This window comes from Eschrichtius robustus, chromosome 9 (genome assembly GCF_028021215.1).
Source record: "Eschrichtius robustus isolate mEscRob2 chromosome 9, mEscRob2.pri, whole genome shotgun sequence".
Taxonomy (NCBI): Eukaryota; Metazoa; Chordata; class Mammalia; order Artiodactyla; family Eschrichtiidae; genus Eschrichtius; species Eschrichtius robustus.
In genome coordinates this window covers 117382094-117407562 of record NC_090832.1, presented here as the reverse complement: position 1 = coordinate 117407562, position 25469 = coordinate 117382094, and the positions used below count along the sequence as shown (strand labels likewise).

Below are 25469 nucleotides of genomic sequence, written 5' to 3'. Positions count from 1 at the left end.
TTGATACCTTCTAGTGTAGTTTTCATTTCATTTATTGTATTTTTCATCTCTGTTTGTTCTTTAATTCTTCTATGTCTTTGTTAAACATTTCTTGCATCTTCTCGACCTTTGCTTCCATTCTTTTTCTGAGGTCCTGGATCATCTTCATTCTCATTATTCTGAATTCTTTTTCTGGAAGGTTGCCTATCTCCACTTCATTTAGTTGTTTTTCTGGGGTTTTATCTTGTTTCTTCATCTGGTACACAGCCCTCTGCCTTTTCATCTTGTCTGTCTTTCTGTGAATGTGCGTCTCTATTCTTTTTGCAACTTTTAAGTAAGTCTAAAGTTACTTCAAAATAAAAAGTTGTAACAAAGGGCCAGATCTTAAGAAGATGACTGTTGGGAAAAGGAACGAAAATCTATTTTGTCTCAGACTTCACATTAGCCAGTGTCTCTTGTGGGGCGGGGGAGATCTGGGGATGGGACTCAGACTGTCACATGGTTTACTGATTTGCTCCTGCGGTGCCGTATGTGAGTGATGCAGGGTGATAACACGGTGTCATAGAAAGATGTTGGGACTTGACGCGAGCACATCTCTCTTTTTTTGTTGACTCTTTCGCTTATGCACTGTGACCCTCGATAAGGCCCTTAATCTAAGTCTCAGTTTTTCAATATATAAAATGGGAATCCTCATCTTTTTCAGTTTCAGTAAGATTGCTATGGGGGTTATATGAGATAGTTTGTAAATATGATTTATACTTTAAATCATGAAATTTTATTCCTGTTCATGTAACACCAAGTGCCCAAATCCTAACCTCCTGTTATATTCAGCATCAAAGGAAGATTTCTTATCTAAATACAGCCCTAAACTGTTGTCCATTTTCTAATACGTCTGCAGTAAAGAAGCCATAGATGGTCCAGCAAGTCCACAGCCACTGTGGATTAGTGGAAAAGTAATCAAAATTCAAAAATGAAGCAAAGGCTCACTCATCTCTTGTTTCAAGGAAGGCTGTGAGTTGAGCATTTAATTCAATGTGGTTCTTTCTTTTTACCCAGAAGGAGTGCAGAGGGGAACTACGCACTCTTTTTTCTCTTATTATTATTATTGTTTTTAAAAATCAGGAAGTTTTATTTCTGAAAAAAATGGTGGTTCTGCAGCATTTTCCAGTGGAACATTAACTTATATTTCAAAGTGAGAAAAATCAAGCAGTCCTTTGCCAGTTGCGGCCCGTGGAATCAGGATAATCTCTCACGGCAACGGACACCACCTAGAACACGCTGACAAGAAAGTTGCTAATCTATGTCACATGGTCTCCCACCAACCTGTTAATAAATTCCTTTTTCCTGCTCCCTCGTTATTCTTGCGTGTGGAGATTAAATGGACTATACAGTAATTAAATTTGACTCTCAAGAGGTAGTGCTTTAGAGCCGTGAGCCACAGGAGGCTGGCTTTCTGCTCCAGCCCCACTGCTGACTTGAGGGCTGAGCACGGAGCACCCGCCCTGTGCCAGGCCTCAATTTTTCTGTCTACAGAGTGAGAGAAGCAACGTCTCAGAGGGACATGGTGCTGCTTTACGAGCTCTATGTTCTAACTGAGCTCCAAATTCCGTTACAGAAAGGTATTCTTTGATGAATTAAAGATGCATTTATACTGTTGTTGAGATTCTTAGCAGGAATGAAAGAAGCTTTAAGATCTAATTTTAAAAGACTCCCACTGCACAGCACATTATCCAGCTCTCAAATGCTGCACACAGCTGTGCATGGAGCGCTCTGTGGTATTTATTAAAAATAAGACACAAACCCTGCAAAATGGTGCCGGGAATATCTCCACAGCGCGTACAGGTGCTGAACTGCTCGACTTCCACTGAGGCTATGGGGGCTCCTACTGGCAAATTCCAAGCACCACTCGGAAAAATGACCCCAGAGAGACAGCTTAATGCTTCCTACTGATCGCGAGTCTTCAGAGAACATCTCAAAGCAGAAAGGGACAATTTCTCAAAGGAAGTAAATAACCTTTAATGAAACAAATCTGTGTCGCAGCCATAACTAAGTATATGCCGCAGAGTCCTTTGCTAAGAGGCCCTTGGGAATTGCTTCCTGGTGATAGTTTCCAAGGGGAATGGGAGAGCTCTCATCACCTTCTCTTAATTCCTGCTGCGCACGGGAAATAACACGTTTCTTTTCAGTTTGGACATTTCATGTTTCTAAGGATAGCTATATAGATGAGTGGAAAAGTCCGAGGGACAGGTTTATATTTTTCTGGATGGGTAATGATTTGTATATTCCAATATGAAGTTCAGACAGGTATAGACAGATGACCAAGAGACCCAGAGCCTTATGTAGCCATACTTTTTGTTGCCTGATCAAAAATTTTTTTAACCCAAATATTTAGCATTATGCCCACCAGCAATCTATTGGACCTTTGCCTGGTGGCCCATCCTAGACGCTGCCTTGTCTCAGGCAACTATACGCCCTCACGCGGCCCCCACGGCCCCCACTGCCCCCAGGGGTGGCTGTCCGTCCATCACCTCCCACTTCTCACTGAGCTCCAGCCGCAATGGCCATGTGTCTCTTCCTGGTACCAGCCAAGCTCACTAGGTCTCAAGAACCTTTGCAATGCCTGCTCCCTGGCCTGGAGAGATCTGTGCCCACATCTTCTCATTGTGGCTTCTCTAATACTCAGGTTGACTTGAGTGTCCCACTCCTTAGAAAGACCCCCTTGGGCCACCCGATCTAAAGAAGCCCCCAATCTGTTTATATCCTTCATAACGCTATCTCTAGTTGACATTATCTTGTTTCTAAAAAATATGTTTGCATATTATTTTTCTCTGTCCACTGGAATATTAGCTTGACAGGAAGGAGGACACTGCCCATTTAGGGCCACACAGCATCCCTGGCATCTACAACCGTGCTTGGACATGGTGGACACTGTGTAGACATTTTCTGGGTGACTGAGCTCAGAATGCAGGGGATCTTTCACTCCTCTGCTCAGTCGGTCATGATGTTCTACACCTTTCTGCCCAGACTGCTTCTACCTCCATCACCTTTGCTCTGAATCAACATAATTAGTGTCCCTCCTTCTCCACGGGCATGGGAGACTGTACTCTTACAGGCAGGGATCATGTTTTATCCATCTTTGGGTCGTGTTTGGTACATAATAAGTGCTCTGTCTGTGAATGAATTTTCTTACATAACATTTGAAAGTACAGAATATTAGTACAATATATCGTAGTACGCCACTGAAGTTTATAGAAGGAGTGGGAAATAATCTTTAGCTATCCATTTCCTCTAAGCGTATTCTCTATATGGTCAAGTCTTACCAGCTGATCAAACGATATTATAAGTTCAAATTTGTGCACCAGGTCAACAGTGACCTAAACAGGTCTCCAAGGGTCTACTAACATGAACAAACATGCGAAGGCATTTCTGGGAGTGATATCACTTATCCGGAGATGCCTCCAATTAGGAAATACCCAGGGACCTCATGATAACATTGATCAAAAGGGTATGCAGTCCTATATGAGGCAAGTAAGTCTACTTTAGGGTTTAATTTCTTCTTTAGGTTGGAGAGCAGCACAGGTAACCTGATCTAGTTGAAATAATAAGGCTAATATTTAAGGCTGATACTGCAATTAATGTCATTTTGTGAAGTCTGGCTTCTCATTCAAAGATTTCAGATTAGAAATGATAATATTTGTATACAAATAATGAATACTATAAATGTAAGTTGATGACAATGGACAAGGTTAACTAAATTTAATTTAAAAATACTAATGAACACTAAGCACAATCTTCTCACAGTTGGTAGTGTGGGACTCTGGGAAGTAGATACTTGCCCATTGCTCTGGGTTCCTTGCACACACTCCTGAACCTTGGAATCTCTGGCATGACAAGTGCCTTTTGTACGATAACGAGGTGGCTGGGGTTCCCCAGAGAGCTTCAAGATGGGGGCTGGTGACCAGAAAGACAAAGGCGGGATGAGAGGGCCAGCCCCACCCTGGACCTCTGGTGAGGGAAAGGAGCCTGGAGATGGAGTTCCATCACCAGTAGCCAATGATTTAATCACTTGTGCCTTTGGAGTAAAAGCTCCATGAAAATCTCTAAACCATGGGTACTGGAGAGTGTCTGGGTTGGTAAACATATGGGTGCTGGGAGGCGGGGTGCCTGGTGGGGGCATGGAAACTGCATGTTACCCAGTCCTTTGCCCCAAATACCTGCCCTGTGTGCCTCTTCCATTTGGCTGCTGTTCTTGGATTATAGCTATAATACAATACAATACAATATAATATAATATAATGTAATATAAGGTACAGCACTTTCTTGAGTTCTGTGTCATTCTAGTGAGGTGGGGAGTTACTGGAGCCCCCAAACTGTAGTCAGCCAGGCAGAAGTGTGTTAGCCTGGGCACCTCACTGTGGCTGGCATCTGATGTCGAGGAGGGAAAGTCCTGTGGGACTAAGCCCTGAACCTGCGGGGTCGGTGCTAGTACCAGTTGTTAGTGTCAGGATTGTACTGAGTTGTTGAACACCCAGTTGGTGTCCGGAAAGTTGGAGAATTGGTTGGTGTGGGGAACAACCGCCACATATTAGGTGTCAGGAGTGTTGTGAGTGAAAAGAGCTCATCAGGTAGGTATATTTTTCTAGACTGAAATCCTGGTTCTTTCATTCACCATCTTTCTAACTCTGGACAAGTTTCTTAAGCCTTAGCTTACTTCCTCATCCCTAAAAAGGATATTATAAAACTCATGTAGGATTAAATAAGACAGTATTTATAGAGTTCAAGAGCAGTACCCATCATGTAGCAAGTCTCAATAAATATCAGCTCTTATTAATTAGAAGGACTGAAATGGCTTTGATGTTCTGTGGTCAATCAACCCAACAGGGTTCAATGGTCCTCAGATGGTCCAGTGAATCACATGGAGGTGACCACATGCACCGGAGTTTGAACACTTAGATGGAAAGAGAAACAGCAGAAGAGTATACGACTGACAGGAAATAACCCAAGAGAACATAACTTCTACTAAAGGGCAGAGGAGATTAGAAGGTGTAGAAAATGACGCAGTTGAGTATGTCTCCTGGAACCAAAGATGGAGAACCTGGAGAGGTAGAAAAATGGTGTCTCAGTCTTCAGTTCAGAACCAGTGGCAGTCTGAGAGTCTCTGATACAGCTTTCCAACACATTAGCAGCTGAAGCTGCCTTTTAATAGGATGAACTCACAGATATATTAGAGTGGCCTTGGCTGTGTGGTTGATTTTAATAAAGGCTCCAATTTTGTTTTAGCCAAAGAAGACACTGGTTATTTTCTTCTCATTAAAAAAATACACTTGGCATTTTCAGGAGTGACTGTTATTGCATGTCAAAGGCATATATGCTCTATTCAGGGGGAAATATCCATGCTGAGGTTTGCCTCTTTCATCCTCTTGTGGAAATATTACACTGAAGGAGAACTGCTAAAATAGCAATTAAAAACAGACTGATATTTAGCATCAAACACAGATCCACGATTAACCACAGGCTGGTGCTTTCTGCTTCCCTGAGATGCACTGCAGGACTGAGAAGTATGGCCCTGTTACATATGTCTGTAGACAGAGTCACTGGGGCATCCAGAAAAGCCGCGGCTACAGGGAACCGGTTGGCCTCCTGACACATCAGGCTCCTTGTCGCGATCTAAGCACCAGCCTTTGGTATGGTTTGCAACTTTCAGGTAGGTCCTTAACGGAAGTTAGAAAAGGAGTGACTGTGAACTCAGTCTTCGAGGGTGTTTCACACGTTCTCAATACTGAGGCCACGGAGGGAATGAGTTGTGTCTGAATGTAGAGAAATCAGAAAGCAGCCGGTCCAGGTGAATGAGGGCAGCTCGTTAGATATCCCCAAATGTACTTGACTCTCCCAGTCGTAGGGCAGCGATTATGGCCCCCAGATGTATGTAGAAATGTTATTTCAACAGCGTCTTAGGGGAGAGATGTAAATTGAACGCATAGGTATAAGGAAGAATTTTGTAATTCAAGATAAGCTTTTACCAGTTTTCAAAGCAAACTCCTCAAATCAAGCAGAGATAAATCAACATGGTAACGAAAGAGAGCATCTAATTAAAAAACAATTGAATAGATTTTTTTTTTCTTCCCTTAGGTTACAGTTGTTTAAAATATGTTTTTCAAGCCCAAGAATATAATGATTTTATGATTTCTCAAATCAACAATATTTGGAAATGCCCTGGTTCTGGCTCCAGTGCAGGGGTGGAGGGTTGGGCAGGTCAGGAGGGGAAGTTCTGCAGTCTTTGGGAATCAGCTCCTGGGCCTCTATCACCTTGTGTCCAAATACTACCAGTTGGTCTGCAGGGCTCGCTAGGTGACGGCTGTAGTAGCTTTGGTCTGTTTCAGCTGGAGAGAGCAACACAGGGGTGCTTCCAGAAAGCACCCCCCGCGCTGCAGGCACAGGCAGGCTACCAGTCTTCTCTGGATCCTTCCTTGAATGCTCAAGCCTTCTAAAAGTGTTGGATGTGTATTTGGCATGTTCAGAGTAACCAAATCTTACAGATACATGGAGTCTTGAGAGAGGTTAGCTACATTTTGAAACTCACAACAGTTATCACGGACAGATGAGGGAGATGCTACTTCTTTGTCCATTTTGCCACGGTAAATTAGGCCAAACGAGGGAAATCCAGGGTTCACTTTACATTTTGCTTTATCGTTTAACCCCTGACATCAATCATTTTTTTATGGGCCTATTAAGCAGGCCTAGAAAGGGCCCCAGCAGCCACCTGCTACAGCCTGCCGCCTTCAGGCAGGTAGGTGACCTCGGTTCCTCTGTGTAGGTTACATCTTACTGACCTCATCCTCAAGACCCACGTGTGAACACGTTTCACTGTTTCATTGCTTCATCTGGACCATGAATCAAACCATTACACATACCTCAAAAAAAAGACTGAAAAGTGCATAGTTATCCTAAATGTAAGTACAAATCTTGTTTTTGTTCTAATGGGGATTCATTATATATTTATCCGTGAAATTTTCTTCCAAAGCGATAGATTCACTAGAGGTCAAATATCCAAACGAAGAAAAGGCCTGAAGCGGTAACTAAGCTCCAGCCACACCTAAACCGTGTCACACTAAATCTGTAAGGTCACAGTTGACGGGCGCAAAGGTGGCTAAGTTACAGACGACAACAACGTTGTCTTCAGAGCCATGCGTTACACCAAGACCTGAACGGATCCGAGACAGGAAGAGAAAGATTAAAGGACTAAGATGTGCTGATGTATCCGTAGCTGAGAACAGCTATCAAAGGGCAGCAGGTGTCTGGGAGAGAATCTGCTTTTTAGCTTAGAAGCCAGAAATACATTGGCACTGCCTCTGGAACTGGAATAAAACCAATTTTAAATTGGTTTTAAAGCCTGGAATGGAACATTCCTGCAGTCATGCGTGAACCAACCTTATCCTGTAGAAGCTGAGTGAGCCCTGGCCAAACCATCTACCTTGTGAATGGTTTTGTTTGGGTCCCTCATAGGACAGGAAGTTCTTGTGCCGTAATTCCACATCGAGTTACAGTGTTTTGTGGTGTAGCTTGAGCAGGGAATTAAAAAAGAGGAAAAACCTCCAGAGGAAAATCAAGTGCCTTCACTGATGCACCCCAGGGGCTGGGTGGACCCCCGCAGAGCTGGGTGGGCCCGCCTGGGGGCTGGGTGGACCTGCAAGGCCGGGCGTTGGCGCCCACTTTCCTCCACGCCTCTCTGGCAGAAGAGGGGCAGCCGGACAAACAGACTGCGTTAGTGAAGGCCAAACAAGATGTTTCAAGGTTGATGTAACTTAGAATTGCACCAGATTCACTGCGGTAACCGCAGGGCTTCACGCACAGCCCCATGTCCATAACGTCTGGTTGAAGGAACGGTGGCTCTGGAAACGTGCATGCGTGTGGGGAGCCCTCCCGCTTCCCTGTGCCCAGGACATGCGCCACTCACACCGCACTGGGAGGAAAGATGGGACAAAGGGTTCCTCTTACAGTCCCCGTGGAGGGGGTTTCTCCACTTCCTCCTTAAGGAACAGGGGTTAGGGAGGAAACTAAAGGTGCTCAACAATTCCCAACTCCTGAAACAAAATGGCAAACCAGCTGCTGACGAAGAGCTTAGTCTAAACTAGCTTGTAAATAAAAACCCCACTTTCTCAGATTGGAAAGAGTTGAAATAAGTAAACCTCACTGAGAACTTTCAGCATTTGGATTTGAATGGCTACCAAAGAAGTGGGAAGGAAAAAAGAGCAAGAAAACCAAACGTAGCTGTTGAATAACAGCAGCAACTACAACATCAACAATAACAACAAGCTTTTGTATACAGGGTTTTCTTTTTCTTTCCCCAAAGGAATAACATTCTATTTCTTAAAAATAGGCCGAATTCTTCAAAAATGTCAGTGTTGGGAAAGACAGAGAAAGGCTGACGAACGGTTCTAGATGAATGAGACCAAAGAAGCGTGATGACCAGACACAGTTGTGACCCAGACTGGGTCCCGCCCTGGAGGGAAAATGCTACAAATGACATTATTGGGTCAAATGGCAAAACCGCGATACAACCAGCAGATTAGTTAAGGTATTGTGTTAATGTCCAATTTATGGAAGGTTAGGTAAAAGAATGTCCTTATTTTGGAAAACCCACACTGAAATATTTAGGGATAAAGGGCCATGATGCAGACAACTTACTTAAAAAATTAATCGATTAATTGAAAATTGAGATACAGTTGACTAAGGTTTTCAATTTTATGATCCACTTTTAAGTATATTACTTGGAGGTGCCAGATCTTAACTCTGAAATTGTTTTATAATTTCAGGCTGGTACCCAGGTGAATGGAATCTCTTTGAAAGGACGGCAGCCAGGGAGCTGCAGGGATGTGATATTTATTCGGGGACTGTAGGGTAGGGACTCAAATTTCAGAGGGTAAACACTTTATCAGGTCTAACAGTTACCGTGCATAAACATACTTGTAATTATTCTTGAGGCATGCTCATTAACATGCTTTACCAGGACAACTACACTTATACGTTCCAGCAGATCAAGAGCATAAAAGGGGTACTGCTTACACTGTAGAGCAAAAAGGGGTCTTTCTTTGTCCTTAGTGAAATCAATGCTCCCAAACTCAGGGCGACACTCGAGAACCATGTATTTCAGCATAACTTAACCTGACACAAGTGGGTATTTTAGAGCCAGACCATCTGGCTCAAATCCCAGCTCCACCACTAACTACCTGCATGACTTTTAGCAACTCACTTCACCCCTCTGTGCCCCAATTTCTTCATCTGTAAAATGGGGATAATAAAAATACCTACCTCATCCTGTTATGAAGAGGATTAAATGAGTCAGCACTTTCAAAACACGAGATTGCTGGCCCATGGTGAATAATCCATGAATGTTAGCTTTTAACATTAACTAAATGCTGCAATACCGGAAACAGACGAAAAGGATGTGGTGTCATAAATCTAGGTATCCAGGACTTTGATATTCACCTATGACGCAGAAGGGCTTCCGGGCAAATCTCAGTCTTCCTTGCCATCCTCTGTACCGGCAACAGCAGCCTGCAGACCAGATTCGAATGATGAACTCCAAACCAAAGACGACGATCATCACGAACTCCTAAAATGTCAAATGAGGTATGTCAGAGAGAGGTATTACGGATCAAACCACAGCAGGAAGCTCTGTGGATATTTCTGGACATTCAAGCACTTCATCTAAAATATCTGGTTGCTAAAGTCTGAAGTTAACATCGCCTTTTCTCCAAATCAAGCTAAACCCGGAGAACATCGGAAATGTATTTCCTATCATGGAATGCTATTGTATTTTCTATCATGCACATTGTTATTTCCTATCATGGGATGCTATTCCTCTTCAAGTCTCTAAAGCTTTGCAAGTTTAGGAGTCCGTTTTAATTCTAAATATGCAGGCTGAATTACAGATTCCCTTGTCTGGAATACACAGTCCCTCGAGATTGGTTCCAGGACCCCATGGACACCAAAATCCTCAGATGTTCAAGTCCCTTATATAAAATGGAGTAGTGTTTACATAAAACCTACACACATCCTTCCATATACTTTAAGTCATTTCTAGATTACTTATAACACCTAATACAATGTAAATGTTTTGTAAATAGTTGTTGGCATGCAGTTTGAGTTTTGTTTCTTGGAACTTTCTGGAATTTTTTTTTCAAATATTTTCGATCTACGGTTGGTTGCATCTGTGGATGTGGAACTTGCAGATAAGGAGAGCTGACTGTATAGTGCAACTGACCTTAGAACCTGGTAACATGTGAAATATCTGAAATGAAAGAGCGAACCCTGAAAACACAGCTTCACAGTTTTACAGAAAACAGACCCTCATTTTGCTGCAAGGAGTGACACAATCCCTGAGCCCTTAAGAGTTGTTCTCAGAGGAGAAGTAAATATTTAGGAGGATACTGAGTTCTTTTGTTACGATGTCAAAATCTCCTTAGAAGACAGCAAGTTTTGACAGTGTTATTGTGTGTGGCACATACGTCCTTTGCCAGAAATGAGACCCTGAAGCCTCTGGATCTGAAGCTTGTTAATTATTAGGCTGCCCTTTGGTGAGAGCTGCCTAGAAAATAACACTTGCTCCAGCAGGAGGGCTTTGAGATTATCTAGGAAGAACTGTGAGTGAACCCGGGGAAAGGCCAACTAAAGAGGCTCATTAAATGTGGGTCACAGACTGAGAAACCACCGGACTCTGTCAGAAGAAAGCACCTCGGGAGCAGACCTGTCACAGTCACCTTGCTGTCCCTCTATAGGGGCAGCACTGAGTTTATCACATTTGATTTGTTTTCCTTTAAAAATATTTCCCTCTCTTGTTTTTTTTTTTTTTGAATCTCTCTCTTGTTTTTAAACAAGGGTTGACTCAGCATTTATGATGTAGAACAGTATTTATTACTTGATTTTTGTTATAATTGCTTAACTATAAAAGTGATACACGGTTCTTATTAAAGTCTCTAAACATCACAGACGTGTTGAGTGTAGAAAGTAAAAGTCCTAAGCCACTCCCCGTACTCCCACGTCCCAAGATAAAAACTGTTATCAAATTTAGAAAAATGGCATTTTTGTTGCAAGTTTCAGGCAAATGTCTGTTTCTTCAGTTAGAGCATGTGATGATATACTGCACTTTTGAAATGCCTAGTAGAGATACATCATTCTCTCCTTCTGTTATTTTGCACTAAGTAACCCACAAATATTTCTCATCATGGGAAATAAATCTCCAATATCATGGCTGCTTACTTACAGTGACTTAAAACTACCCATGGGCTAAATCTCCGCAGATGACTTTATGCAGATAACCAAAGCCATGGTCAATGCACACTCATTCATGATATCAGGGTTTTGTTTTGTTTTGCTTTTAGTTTTGAGTATACATCTAGGTAGTTGAGTTTATTCATTCATTAAGATGGCTGAAGCGCCACGTTAGGAAGAGCTGGTAGTGAACCCTGGGGAGGCCAGGCTTGGTTTAATCCTTCTCTTTCCTCATACAGAGCCTGCTGAGGCCCCAGGTGCCCAGCAGCCGTGTGTCCAGTGCACGTTTAATGGCAGGGCCACTTTTATCCCGGCCGCCACCTCCTACTTGAGCTAGGAAGTCTGGCACTCCACTTGTGGGGTCCTATTATCAGGGATAGCTAAGAAAATCCCAAATGTGGCCTGAGCAACTGGCACTACAGTAGAATGATTTTACTTTTTCATGGGAGTAGCTGCTACCAGCCAATGTATGGCCAATAATCTTTAGATATTGAATAAAGAATATTAGAATAAAGGACCATTCTATTACTTTAGGAAGGTAGGCCCTCACTGCATCATTTCTATGTTGTATCCTGAGGCAGATAAATTACATCTACAAATTCTTTATTCAGGGTCCCTTGTTCAGGAATATTGCCTCCTGAATTTTTTTTTTTTTTAATTATGTTGGGAAAAATTCTTCATTTCCAAATAAAGCAAGAGGATATTGTAATTGGATTTCACTACAGGGTCACAGTTTCTGCCTCGGAGAAGTAAGACTAGAGTCAGAATTCTCTCCTACTAGAGCATTCCTTAGTATTCTTTATGAGTGCCTGGTTTTAGACTTAGTGAGCGATAACCTCAAACTCTCTGGTCACCGAGCGAGCAGCAGGGAGGTGTCTGTGGAGCGTTTCTCTCAGGCCCGGAGCTACAGGACGTGGGGATGCTCACTCCCAAGACTTGAGCTGATTTGATTGGGAGCAAAAGCATGAAAACCACTTTGACCAGATTCTGTCTCCTGTTTCCTGAAATTTCCATCTTATTTCAATTAAAAGGAACAAAGTGCTATTGAGAAAGAGGGGGTAAAGGATTCCAAATCTGACAGTCAGACCTGATGGGGAATGGAATTGTGAGAAGATCACCTTTTCTCTCTCTTTTTTCATTTCCCAACTTTGTTGAGGTATAATTGACAAATAAAAGTTCTGTATATGTGAGCTGTACAATGCGATGTTTTGATGTACGTAGACACTGTGAAGTGTTTACCATAATCAAGCCAATTAACATATCCATCACCTCACATAGGTTTTTTGTTTTTTTTTTTTTTTTTTTGGTGAGAACACTTAAAATTTAATCTCTTAGCAAATTTCCAGGACACACTAACACTATTGTTAACTATAGTCACCAGGCTGTATGTTAGGTCTCCAGGACTTATTCATCCTGCATAATTGAAACTTGGTGCCCTCTGTCCAGTATCTCTCCTTCCCGCCCACCTTCCAATCCCTGGCAATCATTCTACTTTCTGTTTTTATGAGTTTGACTTTTTAGATTCTGCATATAAGTGAGAACATGCAGTATTTGTGTTTCTCTGTCAGACTTATTTCACTTAGCATAATGTCCTTCAAATTCATCCATGTTATTGCAAATGGCAGGATTTCTTTTTTAAGGCTGACTAATACTCCCGTCTCTGTCTGTCTGTCTATCTATCTATCTATCTCACATCTTCTTTATTCGTTTGTCCATTGATGGACACTTAGGTTGTTTCCACATCTTGGCTATTGTGAATAATGCTGCAATGAACATGAGGGTGCAGATATCTCTTTGAGATCCTGACCTCACTTCCTTTGGATATAGGACCAGAAGTGGGTTGCTGGTAGCTCTATTTTTAATTTCCTGAGGAACCTCCATACTGTTCTTCATAGTGGCTGCATCACTTTACATTCCCACCAACAGTGCACGAGGGCTCCCTTTTCTCCACACCCTCTCCAGCACTTGTTATCTTTTGTCTTTTTGATAATAGACATTCTAACACATATGAGGTGATATCTCATTGTGCTTTTTTTTTCTTAATTAATTTTTAGTTGCTTTATAATGTTGTGTTAGTTTCAGGTGTATAGCAAAGTGAATCAGTTATGCATGTACATATATCCACTCTTTTTCAGATTCTTTTCCCATATAGGTCATTACAGGGTATTGAGTAGAGTTCCCTGTGCTACACAGTAGGTTCTTATTAGTTATCTATTTTATATATAGTAGTGTGTATATGTCAATCCCAATCTTCACTGTGGTTTTGATTTACATTTCTGATGATTAGTGATGTTGGACACCTTTTCATAATACCTGTTGCCCATTTTTAAATCAGGTTATTTTATTTTATTTTTTGCTATTGAGTTATGGAAGGTCCATATATGTTTGGATATTAACTTCTTATCAGATGTTTGGTGTGCAAATGTCTTCTCCCATCCCAGAAGTTGTGTCTTCACTCTGTTGATACTTTCCTTTTATGTACAGAAGATTTTTAGTTAGATGCAATCCCACGTATTTCTTTTTGTTTTTGTTTTTTGTGATTTTGGAGTCTTATAAAAAAATCCAAAAGACAAATTCTGTATGATATCACTTATGAGTGGAATCTAAAAAATAAAACTAACTAGTGGATATAACAATAAACAGACTCACCGATATAGAGAACAAACTAGTGGTTACCAATGAGGAGAGGGGTGTGGGGAGGGGCAGGATAGGGGTAGGGGATTAAGAGGCACAAACTACTAAGTATAAAATAAATAAGCTACCAGGATATATAGTACAACACAGGGAATAGAGCCAATATTTTATAATAACTATAAATGGAATATAACCTTCAAAATTGTGTATCATTATGTTGTACACCAGAAACTTATATAATATTGTACATCAACTGCACCTTAATTAAAAAACAAAAACAAAAAAACATTGCCCAGACCAATGTCAAGAAGCTCCTTCCCTATGTCAGAGAAAGACAAATATCATATGATATCACTTATATGTGGAATCTAAAAAAGGGTACAAATTAACTTATCTTAAAACAGAAATAGAGTTACAGATGTAGAAAATAAACTTATGGATACCTGGGGGTAAGGCGGTGGGGAGGGATAAATTGAAAGAATTGGGATTGACATATACACACTACTATATATAAGATAACCAATAAGGACCTACTGTATAGCACAGGGAACTCTACTCAGTACTCTGTAATGGCCTATATGGGAAAAGAGCCTTAAAAAGAGTGGATATATGTATATGTATAATAGGTTCACTTTGCTGTACACTTAAAACTAACACAATGTTGTAAATCAACTATACTCAATAAAAATTAAAAATAGAAGCTCCTTCCCTATGTTTTCTTCTACTAATATTATAGTTTCAGGCCTTACATTTAAGTCTTTCATCCATTCTGAGTTGATTTTTGTATGTGGTGTGAGATAAGGGTCCAATTTCATTCTTCTGCATATGGATATCCAATTTTCCCATTCATGATAAAAACTCTCAGCAAGTCAGAAATAGAGGTTTACTATCTCAATTTGATAAACAGAATCTACAAAACGCTTACAGCTAATGTCATACTTAATGATGAAAGACTGAAAGCTTTTCTCCAAAAATCAAGAACACGGAAAGATGTTCCTTAGTTCATCACTCTTATTCAACATAGTTGCATAATATAGTCACTGCAATAAGGCAAGTAAAAGAAATAAAAGGCATACAACTGGAAAGACAGACATAAAATAGTCTATATTTGCAGATGCATGGTTGTCTACAGAGAAAATCCCAAGGAATCTACCAAAAGACTCTTAGAACTAATCAGTGAGCTCAGTAAGGTTGCAAGATACAAGATCAATATACAAAAACCAATCAGATGTCTGCATACTAACAGTAAGGATGTGGCAGCCAAAATTAAAAGCACAATATTATTTATGATAATTCCAAAGAAATTAAATGTTTAGCTATGCACTTAACAAATCTGTACAGGGTATGCAGGCTGAAAATTACAAAATGTCGGTAAAAGAAAGCAGAGGAGACCTAAGTAAATGGAAATACCATGTTCATGAATTGGAAGATTCAACATAATACAGATGTCAGCTCTTCCCAAATTGATGTGTAGGTTTAATGAAATTCCTATCAAACTCCTAGCAAGCGTTTTCTTTTTTTTTGTAGACATAAAGAAACTTACTCTTAAAGCTGATGTGGAAAGGCACAGGCCCTAGAATAGCTAAAAATAATCCAGAAAAAAGAGAATGAAGTGGGAGGAATCACTTTATCTGTTATTAAGGCCCACTATGTAGCTCTAATAATCAGGACTGTGTGGTCTTGGCAGAGGGACAGACACATAGAGAATGATGGAGCACAACACAGAACCTAGAAATACACTCAGACAAACATGCTCAACTGATTACTTGATAAAGGTACATAAGTAATTCAAAGGAAGAAGAAAGAGCCCTTTCAATAATCAGTGCTGGGACAACTGGACATCCATATACAATAAAATGAACCTCTATCTATATCTCACACTTTATACAAAAATTGATTCAAAATGGATCATGGGCTTAAGTATTAAAACTATACAACTTTTAGTAAAAAACATAAGAGAAAAACTTGAGGAATTGAGCTAAGCAAAGAGTTCGACTTTACACTAAAAGCTAAGTAACGAAAGGAAAAATTGATAAATGGGACTTCATCAAAAGTAGAGCGGACCACTCCCTCTTGTGAGAGCACCAGAATCACAACTAACTGCTGAACAATCATTGAAAGGAAGACACAGGAACTCACCAAAAAAAGATGCCCCACATCCAAAGACAAAGGAGAAGCCACCATGAGATGGTAGGAGGGGTGCAATCACAATAAAATCAAATCCCATAACTGCTGGGTGGGTGACTCACAAACTGGAAAACACTTATACCACAGAAGTCCACACACTGGAGTGAGGGTTCTGAGCCCCACGTCAGGCTTCCAAGCCTGGGGGTCCGGCAACGGGAGGAGGAATTCCTAGAGAATCAGACTTTGAAGGCTGATGGGATTTGATTGCAGGACTTTGACAGGACTGTGGGAAACAGAGACTCCACTCATGGAGGGCACACACAGAATAATGTGCGCATCAGGACCCAGGGGAAGGAGCATTGACCCCAGGGGATACTGAACCAGACCTACCTGCCAGTGTTGGAGGGTCTCCTGCAGAGGCGGGGGTGGCTCTGTCTCACTGTGAGGACAAGGACACTGGCAGCAGAAGTTCTGGGAAGTACTCCTTGGCTTGAGCCCACCCAGAATCTACCATTAGCCCCAACAAAGAGGCCAGTTATGCTGCAGTGTTGGGTCACCTCAAGCCAAACAACCAACAGGGAGGGAACTCAGCCCCACCCATCAGCAGTCAAACAGATTAAAGTTTTACTGAGTTCTGCCCACCAGAGCAACAGCCAGCTCTACCCACCACCAGTCCCTCCCATCAGGAAACTTGCACAAGCCTCTTAGATAGCCTCATCCACCAGATGGCAGAGAGCAGAAGCAAGAAGAAGTACAATCCTGCAGCCTGTGGAACAAAAACCACATTCACAGAAAGATAGAAGGAAGATGAAAAGGCAGAGGGCTAAGTACCAGATGAAGGAACAGGATAAAACCCCAGAAAAACAACTAAATGAAGTGTAGATAGGTCAGCCTTCCAGAAAAAGAATTCAGAATAATGATAGTGAAGATGTTCCAGGACCTTGGAAAAAGAATGGAGGCAAAGATGGAGAAGATGTAAGAAATGTTTAACAAAGACCTAGAAGAATTAGCAAACAGACAAAGATGAACAATACAGTAACTGAAATGAAAACTACACTAGAAGGAATCAATAGCAGAATAACTGAGGCAGAAGAACGGATAAGTGGCCTGGAAGACAGAATGGTGGAATTCATTGCTGTGGAACAGAAAAAAGAGAAAAGAATGAAAAGAAACAAAGACAGCCTAAGAGACCTGGGACAACATTAAATGCAACAACATTCACATTATAGGGGTCCCAGAAGGAGAAGAGAGAGAGAAAGGACCAGAGAAAATATTTGAAGAGATTATAGTTGAAAACTTTCCTAACATGGGAAAGGAAATAGCCACACAAGTCCAGGAAGAACAGCGAGTCCCATACAGGATAAACCCAAGGAGAAACACGCCAAGACACATAGTAATCAAACTGGCAAAAATTAAAGACAAAGAAAAATTATTGAAAGCAGCAAGGGAAAAACGACAAATAACATACAAGGGAACTCCCATAAGGTTACCAGCTGATTTCTCAGCAGAAACTCTACAAGCCAGAAGGGAGAGGCATGATATATTTAAAGTGATGAAAGAGAAGAACCTACAACCAAAATTACTCTACCCGGCAAGGATCTCATTCAGATTTGATGGAGAAATCAAAAGCTTTACAGACAAGCAAAAGCTAAGAGAATTCAGCACCACCAAACCAGCTCTACAACAAATGCTAAAGGAACTTCTCTAAGTGGGAAACACAAGAGAAGAAAAGGGCCTACAAAAACAAACCCAAAACAATTAAGAAAATGGTAATAGGAACATACATATCAATAATTACCTTAAACGTGAATGGATTAAATGCTCCAACCATAAGACACAGGCTTGCTGAATGGACACAAAAACAAGACCCATATACATGCTGTCTACAAGAGACCCACTTCAGACCTAGCGACACACACAGACTGAAAGTGAGGGGATGGAAAAAGATATTCCATGCAAATGGAAATCAAAAGAAAGCTGGAGTAGCAATACTTATAACAGATAAAATAGACTTTAAAATAAAGAATGTTACTAGAGACAATGAAGGACACTACATAAGGATCATGGGATCAATCCAAGAAGAAGATATGACAATTATAAATATATATGCACCCAACATAGGAGCACCTCAATACATAAGGCAACTGCTGACAGCTATAAAAGAGGAAATCAACAGTAACACAGTAATAGTCGGGAACTTTAACACCTCACTTACACCAATGGACAGACCTTCCAAAATGAAAATTAATAAGGAAACACAAGCTTTAAATGACACAACAGACCAGATGGATTTAATAGATATTTATAGGACATTCCATGCAAAAACAGCAGATTACACTTTCTTCTCAAGTGTACACGGAACATTCTCCAGGATAGATCACATCTTGGGTCACAAATCAAGCCTCAGTAAATCTAAGAAAATTGAAATCATATCAAGCATCTTTTCTGACCACAACACTTTGAGATTAGCAATCAATTACAGGGAAAAAACCTACCTCAACATAATAAAGGTTGTATACGATAAACCCACAGCAAACATCATTCTCAATGGTGAAAAACTGTAAGCATTTCCTCTAAGATCAGGAACAAGACAAGGATGTCCACTCTCGCCACTATTAGTCAACATAGTTTTGGAAGTCCTAGTCATGGCAATCAGAGAAGAAAAAGAAATAAAAGCAATACAAATTGGAAAAGAAGAAGTAAAACTGTCACTGTTTGCAGGTGACATGATACTATACATAGAGAATCCTAAAGATGCCACCAGGAAACTACTAGAGCTAATCAATGAATGTGGTAAAGTTGCAGGGTACAAAATTAATGCACAGAAATCTCTTGTATTCCTATACACTAATGATGAAAAATCTGAAAGAGAAATTAAGGAAACACTCCCATTTACCACTGCAACAAAAAGAATAAAATACCTAGGAATAAACCTACCTAGGGAGACAAAAGACCTGTCTGCACAAAACTATAAGACACTGATGAAAGAAAGTAAAGATGATACCAACAGATGGAGAGATATACCATGTTCTTGGATTGGAAGAAACAATACTGTGAAAATGACTATACTACCCAAAGCAATCTACAGATTCAATGCAATCCCTACCAAATTACCAATGGCATTTTTTACAGGACTAGAACAAAAAATCTTAAAATTTGTATGGAGACACAAAAGACCCTGAAAAGCCAAAGCAGTCTTGAGGAAAAAAGCAGAGCTGGAGGAATCAGACTCTCTGACTTCAGACAATACTACAAAGCTACAGTAATCAAGACAATATGGTACTGGCACAAAAACAGAAATATAGATCAATGGAACAAGACAAAAAGCCCAGAGATAAACCCACGTACCTAAGGTCAACTAATCTATGACAAAGGAGGCAAGGATATACAATGGAGAAAAGACAGTCTCTTCAATAAGTGGTGCTGGGGAAACTGGACAGCTACATGTAAAAGAATGAAATTAGAACACTCCCTAACACCATACACAAAAATAAACTCAAAATGCATTAGAGACCTAAATGTAAGACCAGACACTATAAAACTCTTAGAGGAAAACATAGGAAGAACACTCTTTGAGATAAATCACAGCAAGATCTTTTTTGATCCACCTCCTAGAGTAATGGAAATAAAAACAAAAATAAACAAATGGGACCTAATGAAACTTCAAAGCTTTTGCACAGCAAAGGAAACCATAAACAAGACGAAAAGACACCCCTCAGAATGGGAGAAAATATTTGCAAAGGAATCAATGGACAAAGGGTTAATCTTCAAAATATATAAACAGCTCATGCAGCTCATATTAAAAAAACAAACAACCCAATGCAAAAATGGGCAGAAGAGCTAAATAGACATTTCTCTAAAACAGACATACAGATGGCCAAGAAGCTCATAAAAAGCTGCTCAACATCCCTAATTATTTGAGAAATGCAAATCAAAACTACAATGAGGTATCACTTCACATGAGTTAGAATGGGCATCATCAGAAAATCTACAAACAAATGCTGGAGAGGGTGTGGAGAAAAGGGAACCCTCTTGCACTGCTGGTGGGGATGTAAATTGATACAGCCACTATGAAGAACAGTATGGAGGTTCCTTAAAAAACTAAAAATAGAGTTACCATATGACCCAGCAATCCCACTACTGGGCATATACCCAGAGAAAACCATAATTCAAAAAGACACATGCACCCCAATGTTCATTGCAGCACTATTTACCATAGCCAGGTCATGGAAGCAACCTAAATGCCCATCGATAGATGAATGGATAAAGAAGATGTGGTACATATATACAATGGAATATTACTCAGCCATAAAAAGGAATGAAATTGGGTCATTTGTAGAGTTGTGGATAGATCTAGAGACTGTCATACAGAGTGAAGTAAGTGAGAAAGAGAAAAACAAATATCGTATATTAACGCATGTATGTGGAACCTAGGAAAATGCTACAGATAAACCAGTTTGCAGGGCAGAAATAGAGACACAGATGTAGAGAACAAACGTATGGACACCAAGGGGGGAAAGCGGTGGGGTGGGTGGTGGTGGTGGGATGAATTGGGCGATTGGGAGTGACATGTATACACTGATGTGTATAAAATGGATGACTAATAAATAAAAAAAAAAGTAGAGAGGATATAAGGACAAACTATAGACTGAGAGAAAATATTCTCAAACCATAGATATGACAAAGCACTAGTATGTAGAAAATATTAAAACTCTCAAAACTCAACAGTAAAGAACAATTCAACTAGAAAATCAGCAAAAGACATGAACAGACATCTCACTAAAGAGGAAAATGGATGGGAAACGAGCACATGAAAAAATATTCAACATCATCAGCCATGTAGGAAATGCAAATTAAAACACAAGATAACACCACATACCTTTCAGAATGGCTAAAATTAAAAATAGTGCCAACACAAAATGCTGGAGAGAATGTGCAGAAAACAGATTTCTTGTACATTGTTGGTGAGAATGTAAAATGATGTAGCCACTCTGGAAAACAGCTTGATAGTTCCTTATAAAATTAAACGTGCAGTTACTATATGACTCAATAATTGTACTCTTGGGCATTCATGCCAGAGAAATGAGAACTTATGTTTATACAAACAACTGTACACGAATGTTCATAATGGATTTATTCATAATGACCAAAACCTGGAAACAGCCCAGATGTCCTGACCATGTGAATGGTTAAACAAGCTGTGGTCCATCCATATCATGGAATACTACTCAACAGTAAAAATGAACAAACTATTGACACACACAACAACGTGGGTGAATCTCTGGGGCATTATGCTGAGGGGAAAAAGGCAATCCCAAAGGTTACATACCATGTTTTTCCATCTACATAATATTTTTAAACTGAAAAATTTTAGAAATGCAGAACAGCTTAGTGGTTGCTGGAAGTCGGGGATGGAGGGAGGAGGGGTGTGTGGGTGAGAAGGAGCATGTGGGTGCAGTTATTGAAGGACGACCTGAGAAATCTTTGTGGTGATGGAACTGTTTGGTGTCTTGACTGTGACCAGAGATATATGAGCCTCCACACGTGTTAAAATTGTATAGAACTAAATACCAACATACAAACACATACATATCCACATATAAATACCCCACGCAAAACTGGGGAAATCTGAATAAGATCTGTGGATTGTATCAGTGTTATTATCCTGGTTGTGATATTACACTATAGTTTCACAAAATGTTATCATTTGGGGAAACTGGGTAAAGTGTACATAGAATGTCTCCATATTATTTCTTACAACTACATGTGGGCCTACAATTACCTCAGAAAAAATGCAATTAAAAAAAGTCATTCCCCATCACCTAGCCCAGTGGGGTCACCTCCAAAGAGGAAACGTTCTTCTTCACGTCCAGATACTGGATCTGAGCTCACTGTGTTTTGGTTTCATGGCTCCAAATGACCCTTTGGATGGGTCTCCTTATTTTATTTTCCAATCAGCTAAAAATACAAACATCTGTTATGCTCATTTGAAATGCCTTCTATTTGGGAAGAAGTTCTCCTGACCTTTGCTGGGCAGCCGAGACACAGGTTCTGGTGCCTTTGCTGCTGTACCTCAGGATCAATCAGCTCATTTTCTCTCGCTTTTTTTTTTTTAACATCTTTATTGGAGTATAATTGCTTTACACTGGTGTGTTAGTTTCTGCTATATAACAAAGTGAATCAGCTATACATATACATACATCCCCATATCTCCTCCCTCTTGCATCTCCCTCCCACCCTCCCTATCCCACCCCTCTAGGTGGTCACAAAGCATCGAGCTGATCTCCCTGTGCTATGCACCTGCTTCCCACTAGCTATCTATCTTACATTTGGTAGTGTATACATGTCCATGCCACTCTCTCACTTTGTCCCAGCTTACCCTTTCCCCTTCCCGTGTCCTCAAGTCCATTCTCTACGTCTGCATCCTCATTCCTGTCCTGTCAGAACCTTTTTTTTTTTTTATGATTACATATATATGTGTTAGCATACGGTATTTGTTTTTCTCTGACTTACTTCACTCAGTATGACAGTCTCTAGGTGCATCCACCTCACTACAAATAACTCAATTTCGTTTCTTTTTATGGCTGACTAATATTCCATTGTATATATGTGCCACATCTTCTTTATCCATTCATCTGTCGATGGACACTTAGGTTGCTTTCATGTTCTGGCTATTGTAAATAGAGCTGCAATGAACATTGTGGTACATGACTCATTTTGAATTATGGTTTTCTCAGGGTATATGGCTAGTAGTGGGATTGCTGGGTGGTATGGTAGTTCTATTTTTAGTTTTTTAAGGAACCTCCATACTGTTCTCCATAGTGGCTGTGTCAATTTACATTCCCACCAACAGTGCAAGAGGGTTCCCTTTTCTCCACACCCTCTCCAGCATTTATTGTTTGTACATTTTTTGATGTTGGCCATTCTGACTGGTGTGAGGTGATAGCTCACTGTAGTTTTGAATTGCATTTCTCTAATGATTAGTGATGTTGAGCATCCTTTCATGTGTTTGTTGGCAATCTGTATATCTTCTTTGGAGAAATGTCTGTTTAGGTCTTCTGCCCATTTGTGGATTGGGTTGTTTGTTTTTTTGATATTGAGCTGAATGAGCTGCTTGTATATTTTGGAGATTAATCCTTTGTCAGCTGCTTTGTTTACAAATATTTTCTCCCATTCTAATGCCCTTTATTTATTCAAATGGTTGCTAAAGAGATTAGTGAATAATAATCAGAGTACTTGACCTACTAGGAGGAAAGCTGTAACGTAAAGCTGGTGTTATTAACTATGGTTCTGTATTTCTTCTTTGAAGATCCTGGAAGCTTGGCTTTGACATCTCTCCATAGAACTAAAGGCAATGTTTATAATTTTACTCATCTGTCTTGAAGGAGTTGTAGTGTTTCCTCACTTGTCCTCATAGAACTTTGGTAAAACATAGAGTACCTTTCCTATTCTTCTTAAAGACTTAGGAGGTGCATATAGAAATTAAGAAACCAAAGAGGTGGACTTCCCTGGTGGCACAGTGGTTAAGAATCCACCTGCCAATGCAGAGGACATGGGTTCGAGCCTTGGTCTGGGAGGATCCCACATGCCACGGAGCAACTAAGCCCATGTGCCACAACCACTGAGCCTGTGCTCTAGAGCCCAGGAGCCACAACTACTAAGCCACACGCCGCAACTACTGAAGCCCATGTGTCTAGAGCTCGTGCTCTGAAACAAGAGAAGCCACCGCAATGAGAAGCCCGCGCACCACAACGAAGAGTAGCCCCGCTTGCCGCAACTAAAAAGAAAGCCCGCGTGCAGCAATGAAGACCCAACGCAGCCATAAAAAAGAAAGAAAGAAAGAAAGAAAGAAAGAAAGAAAAAGAGGCAGGGGAGAGCTAGTCCTCTGTTCTATTATGAATATCCATTGAGAATACTAACCAGCATTAACTCTCTTTTCTAGCTATTAAGGAAGAATCTTCATATGATGCTATTTCATTGATATGTATAACTTTGCTGTACAACTTCAGATTTAAACTCTATTCTTGCAGTTATCTTGTTTTTGAGTTACTCAAAGAGGTTTTAGGCACAGATTGATTTTTTTGGTACAAATTCACAAGCCTAACAGCTCATGTTCTGGTTGTTTTCTCATTAATTAACAGCACTGTTCATTAAAACACAGTGACCTTTGTCTAATCTACAAGCTGTCTGCTGTGACCATTAATTTTTTGTTTTCATGCCAGCAAATATCATTTTTGTGAAGATGAGATGCTGACATTGTAAATCCCGTGACATTTGCACCAATTCTTGAAGAGCTGTGGCTAATTAAACGTACAAAATTGGAAGTACTGTCCTTACTCAGAATATCAGCATAATCAGTTTCCAGCTATCTTTGCTCCTTTTCTTGTATGTATACTTAAAGTACCACAGGGCTAGCAGGCCAACATGCCTCCTCGCATAACCCCTGCAGGGAAAGGATTTGTGACGTAAACTGAGTCGTGAATCGCAAAGAAAGGCATCAGTCACAGGGGTTGCAGTTATAATTCTTTGTAATTTGGAAAATTCTATTAGTATAATACATACTGAGGAAATGAAGTTAAGATCTAGAAATGGCACAACGCTTAAATCAGAATGTGGAAATAAAAATACAAAAGTAAATCATTTGATTTTTGTCTCTTCGAAGGACAGAAAAAGACGCCAACACATGCTTACTAACTGTTACCTAGAGGCTATCACACACCATCATCAACCTAGCTTGACTTCACATTCATTTTATTTTGGGGGACGGTATATTAACTGTTAGTGAACTGGAAGAGAATTTGAGGAAATGAATGTTTTTACCAAAGGGATTGAGTCGAGGACAGGATCATGCTTGTATTGAGGGTGGTGGTGAGGGTGTGACAGCATTTACCAAGTGGACACTGAGTGGGGTGATCAGAGGATGGGGCGTAGAAGTGACAGTGGGGTGACAACGGGGCACCAGCACTCCCACCTTTGCAAACCATGGTTGAGATGGTTCTGAAGCCAGTAACTGGGGTGCCCCACTGGCCGGAAGGCTTAGGAAGACACTGGTAGAAGAATTCGTCTCAGGAGCACCAGGAAAATTTAGATTTCCCCCTTGCTGGTTGGTTGATTCCCCAAATAGCTCTATAAATAACTGTCCTTTCAAGTTTTCCACACCATTTAAAATGTAAATCTCCCTCTGAAAAATAATTCATTTAACCACATTTATATTGAGGTTCATTTATCCAGAGGTTTCTCAGAGGGGCACAGGGAAGGGAGTGGTTTGAAAATGTCCCATCCTGAATGACTGAGTCACACTTTGTTACCTAAGAAGGACTAGGGGAAGGTTTTCATCAGGTGTTGGGGCCACAGGGGCAGGAGGTAGGTGACCCCTTGGCAGGTAGACAGGACCGGAGGATGTTCCTGGCTTCCCCACAGTGCAGCCTAGGGGATCCCATATGTCCTAGTTGCTGGGG

The 25469-nt window shown here is 40.6% G+C and overlaps 1 protein-coding gene across 1 annotated transcript in view; it reads right to left on the bottom strand.

Moving 5' to 3' along the window:
• The window catches only part of KCNQ5 (potassium voltage-gated channel subfamily Q member 5), a 569051-nt gene that overhangs the window by 135787 nt on the left and 407795 nt on the right, over window positions 1-25469 (bottom strand). Inside the window, exon 3 of the mRNA XM_068550907.1 lies at window positions 9466-9592. Coding sequence (XP_068407008.1) covers window positions 9466-9592 — 127 coding nt within the window. The remainder of the gene's footprint in view (window positions 1-9465; window positions 9593-25469) is intronic.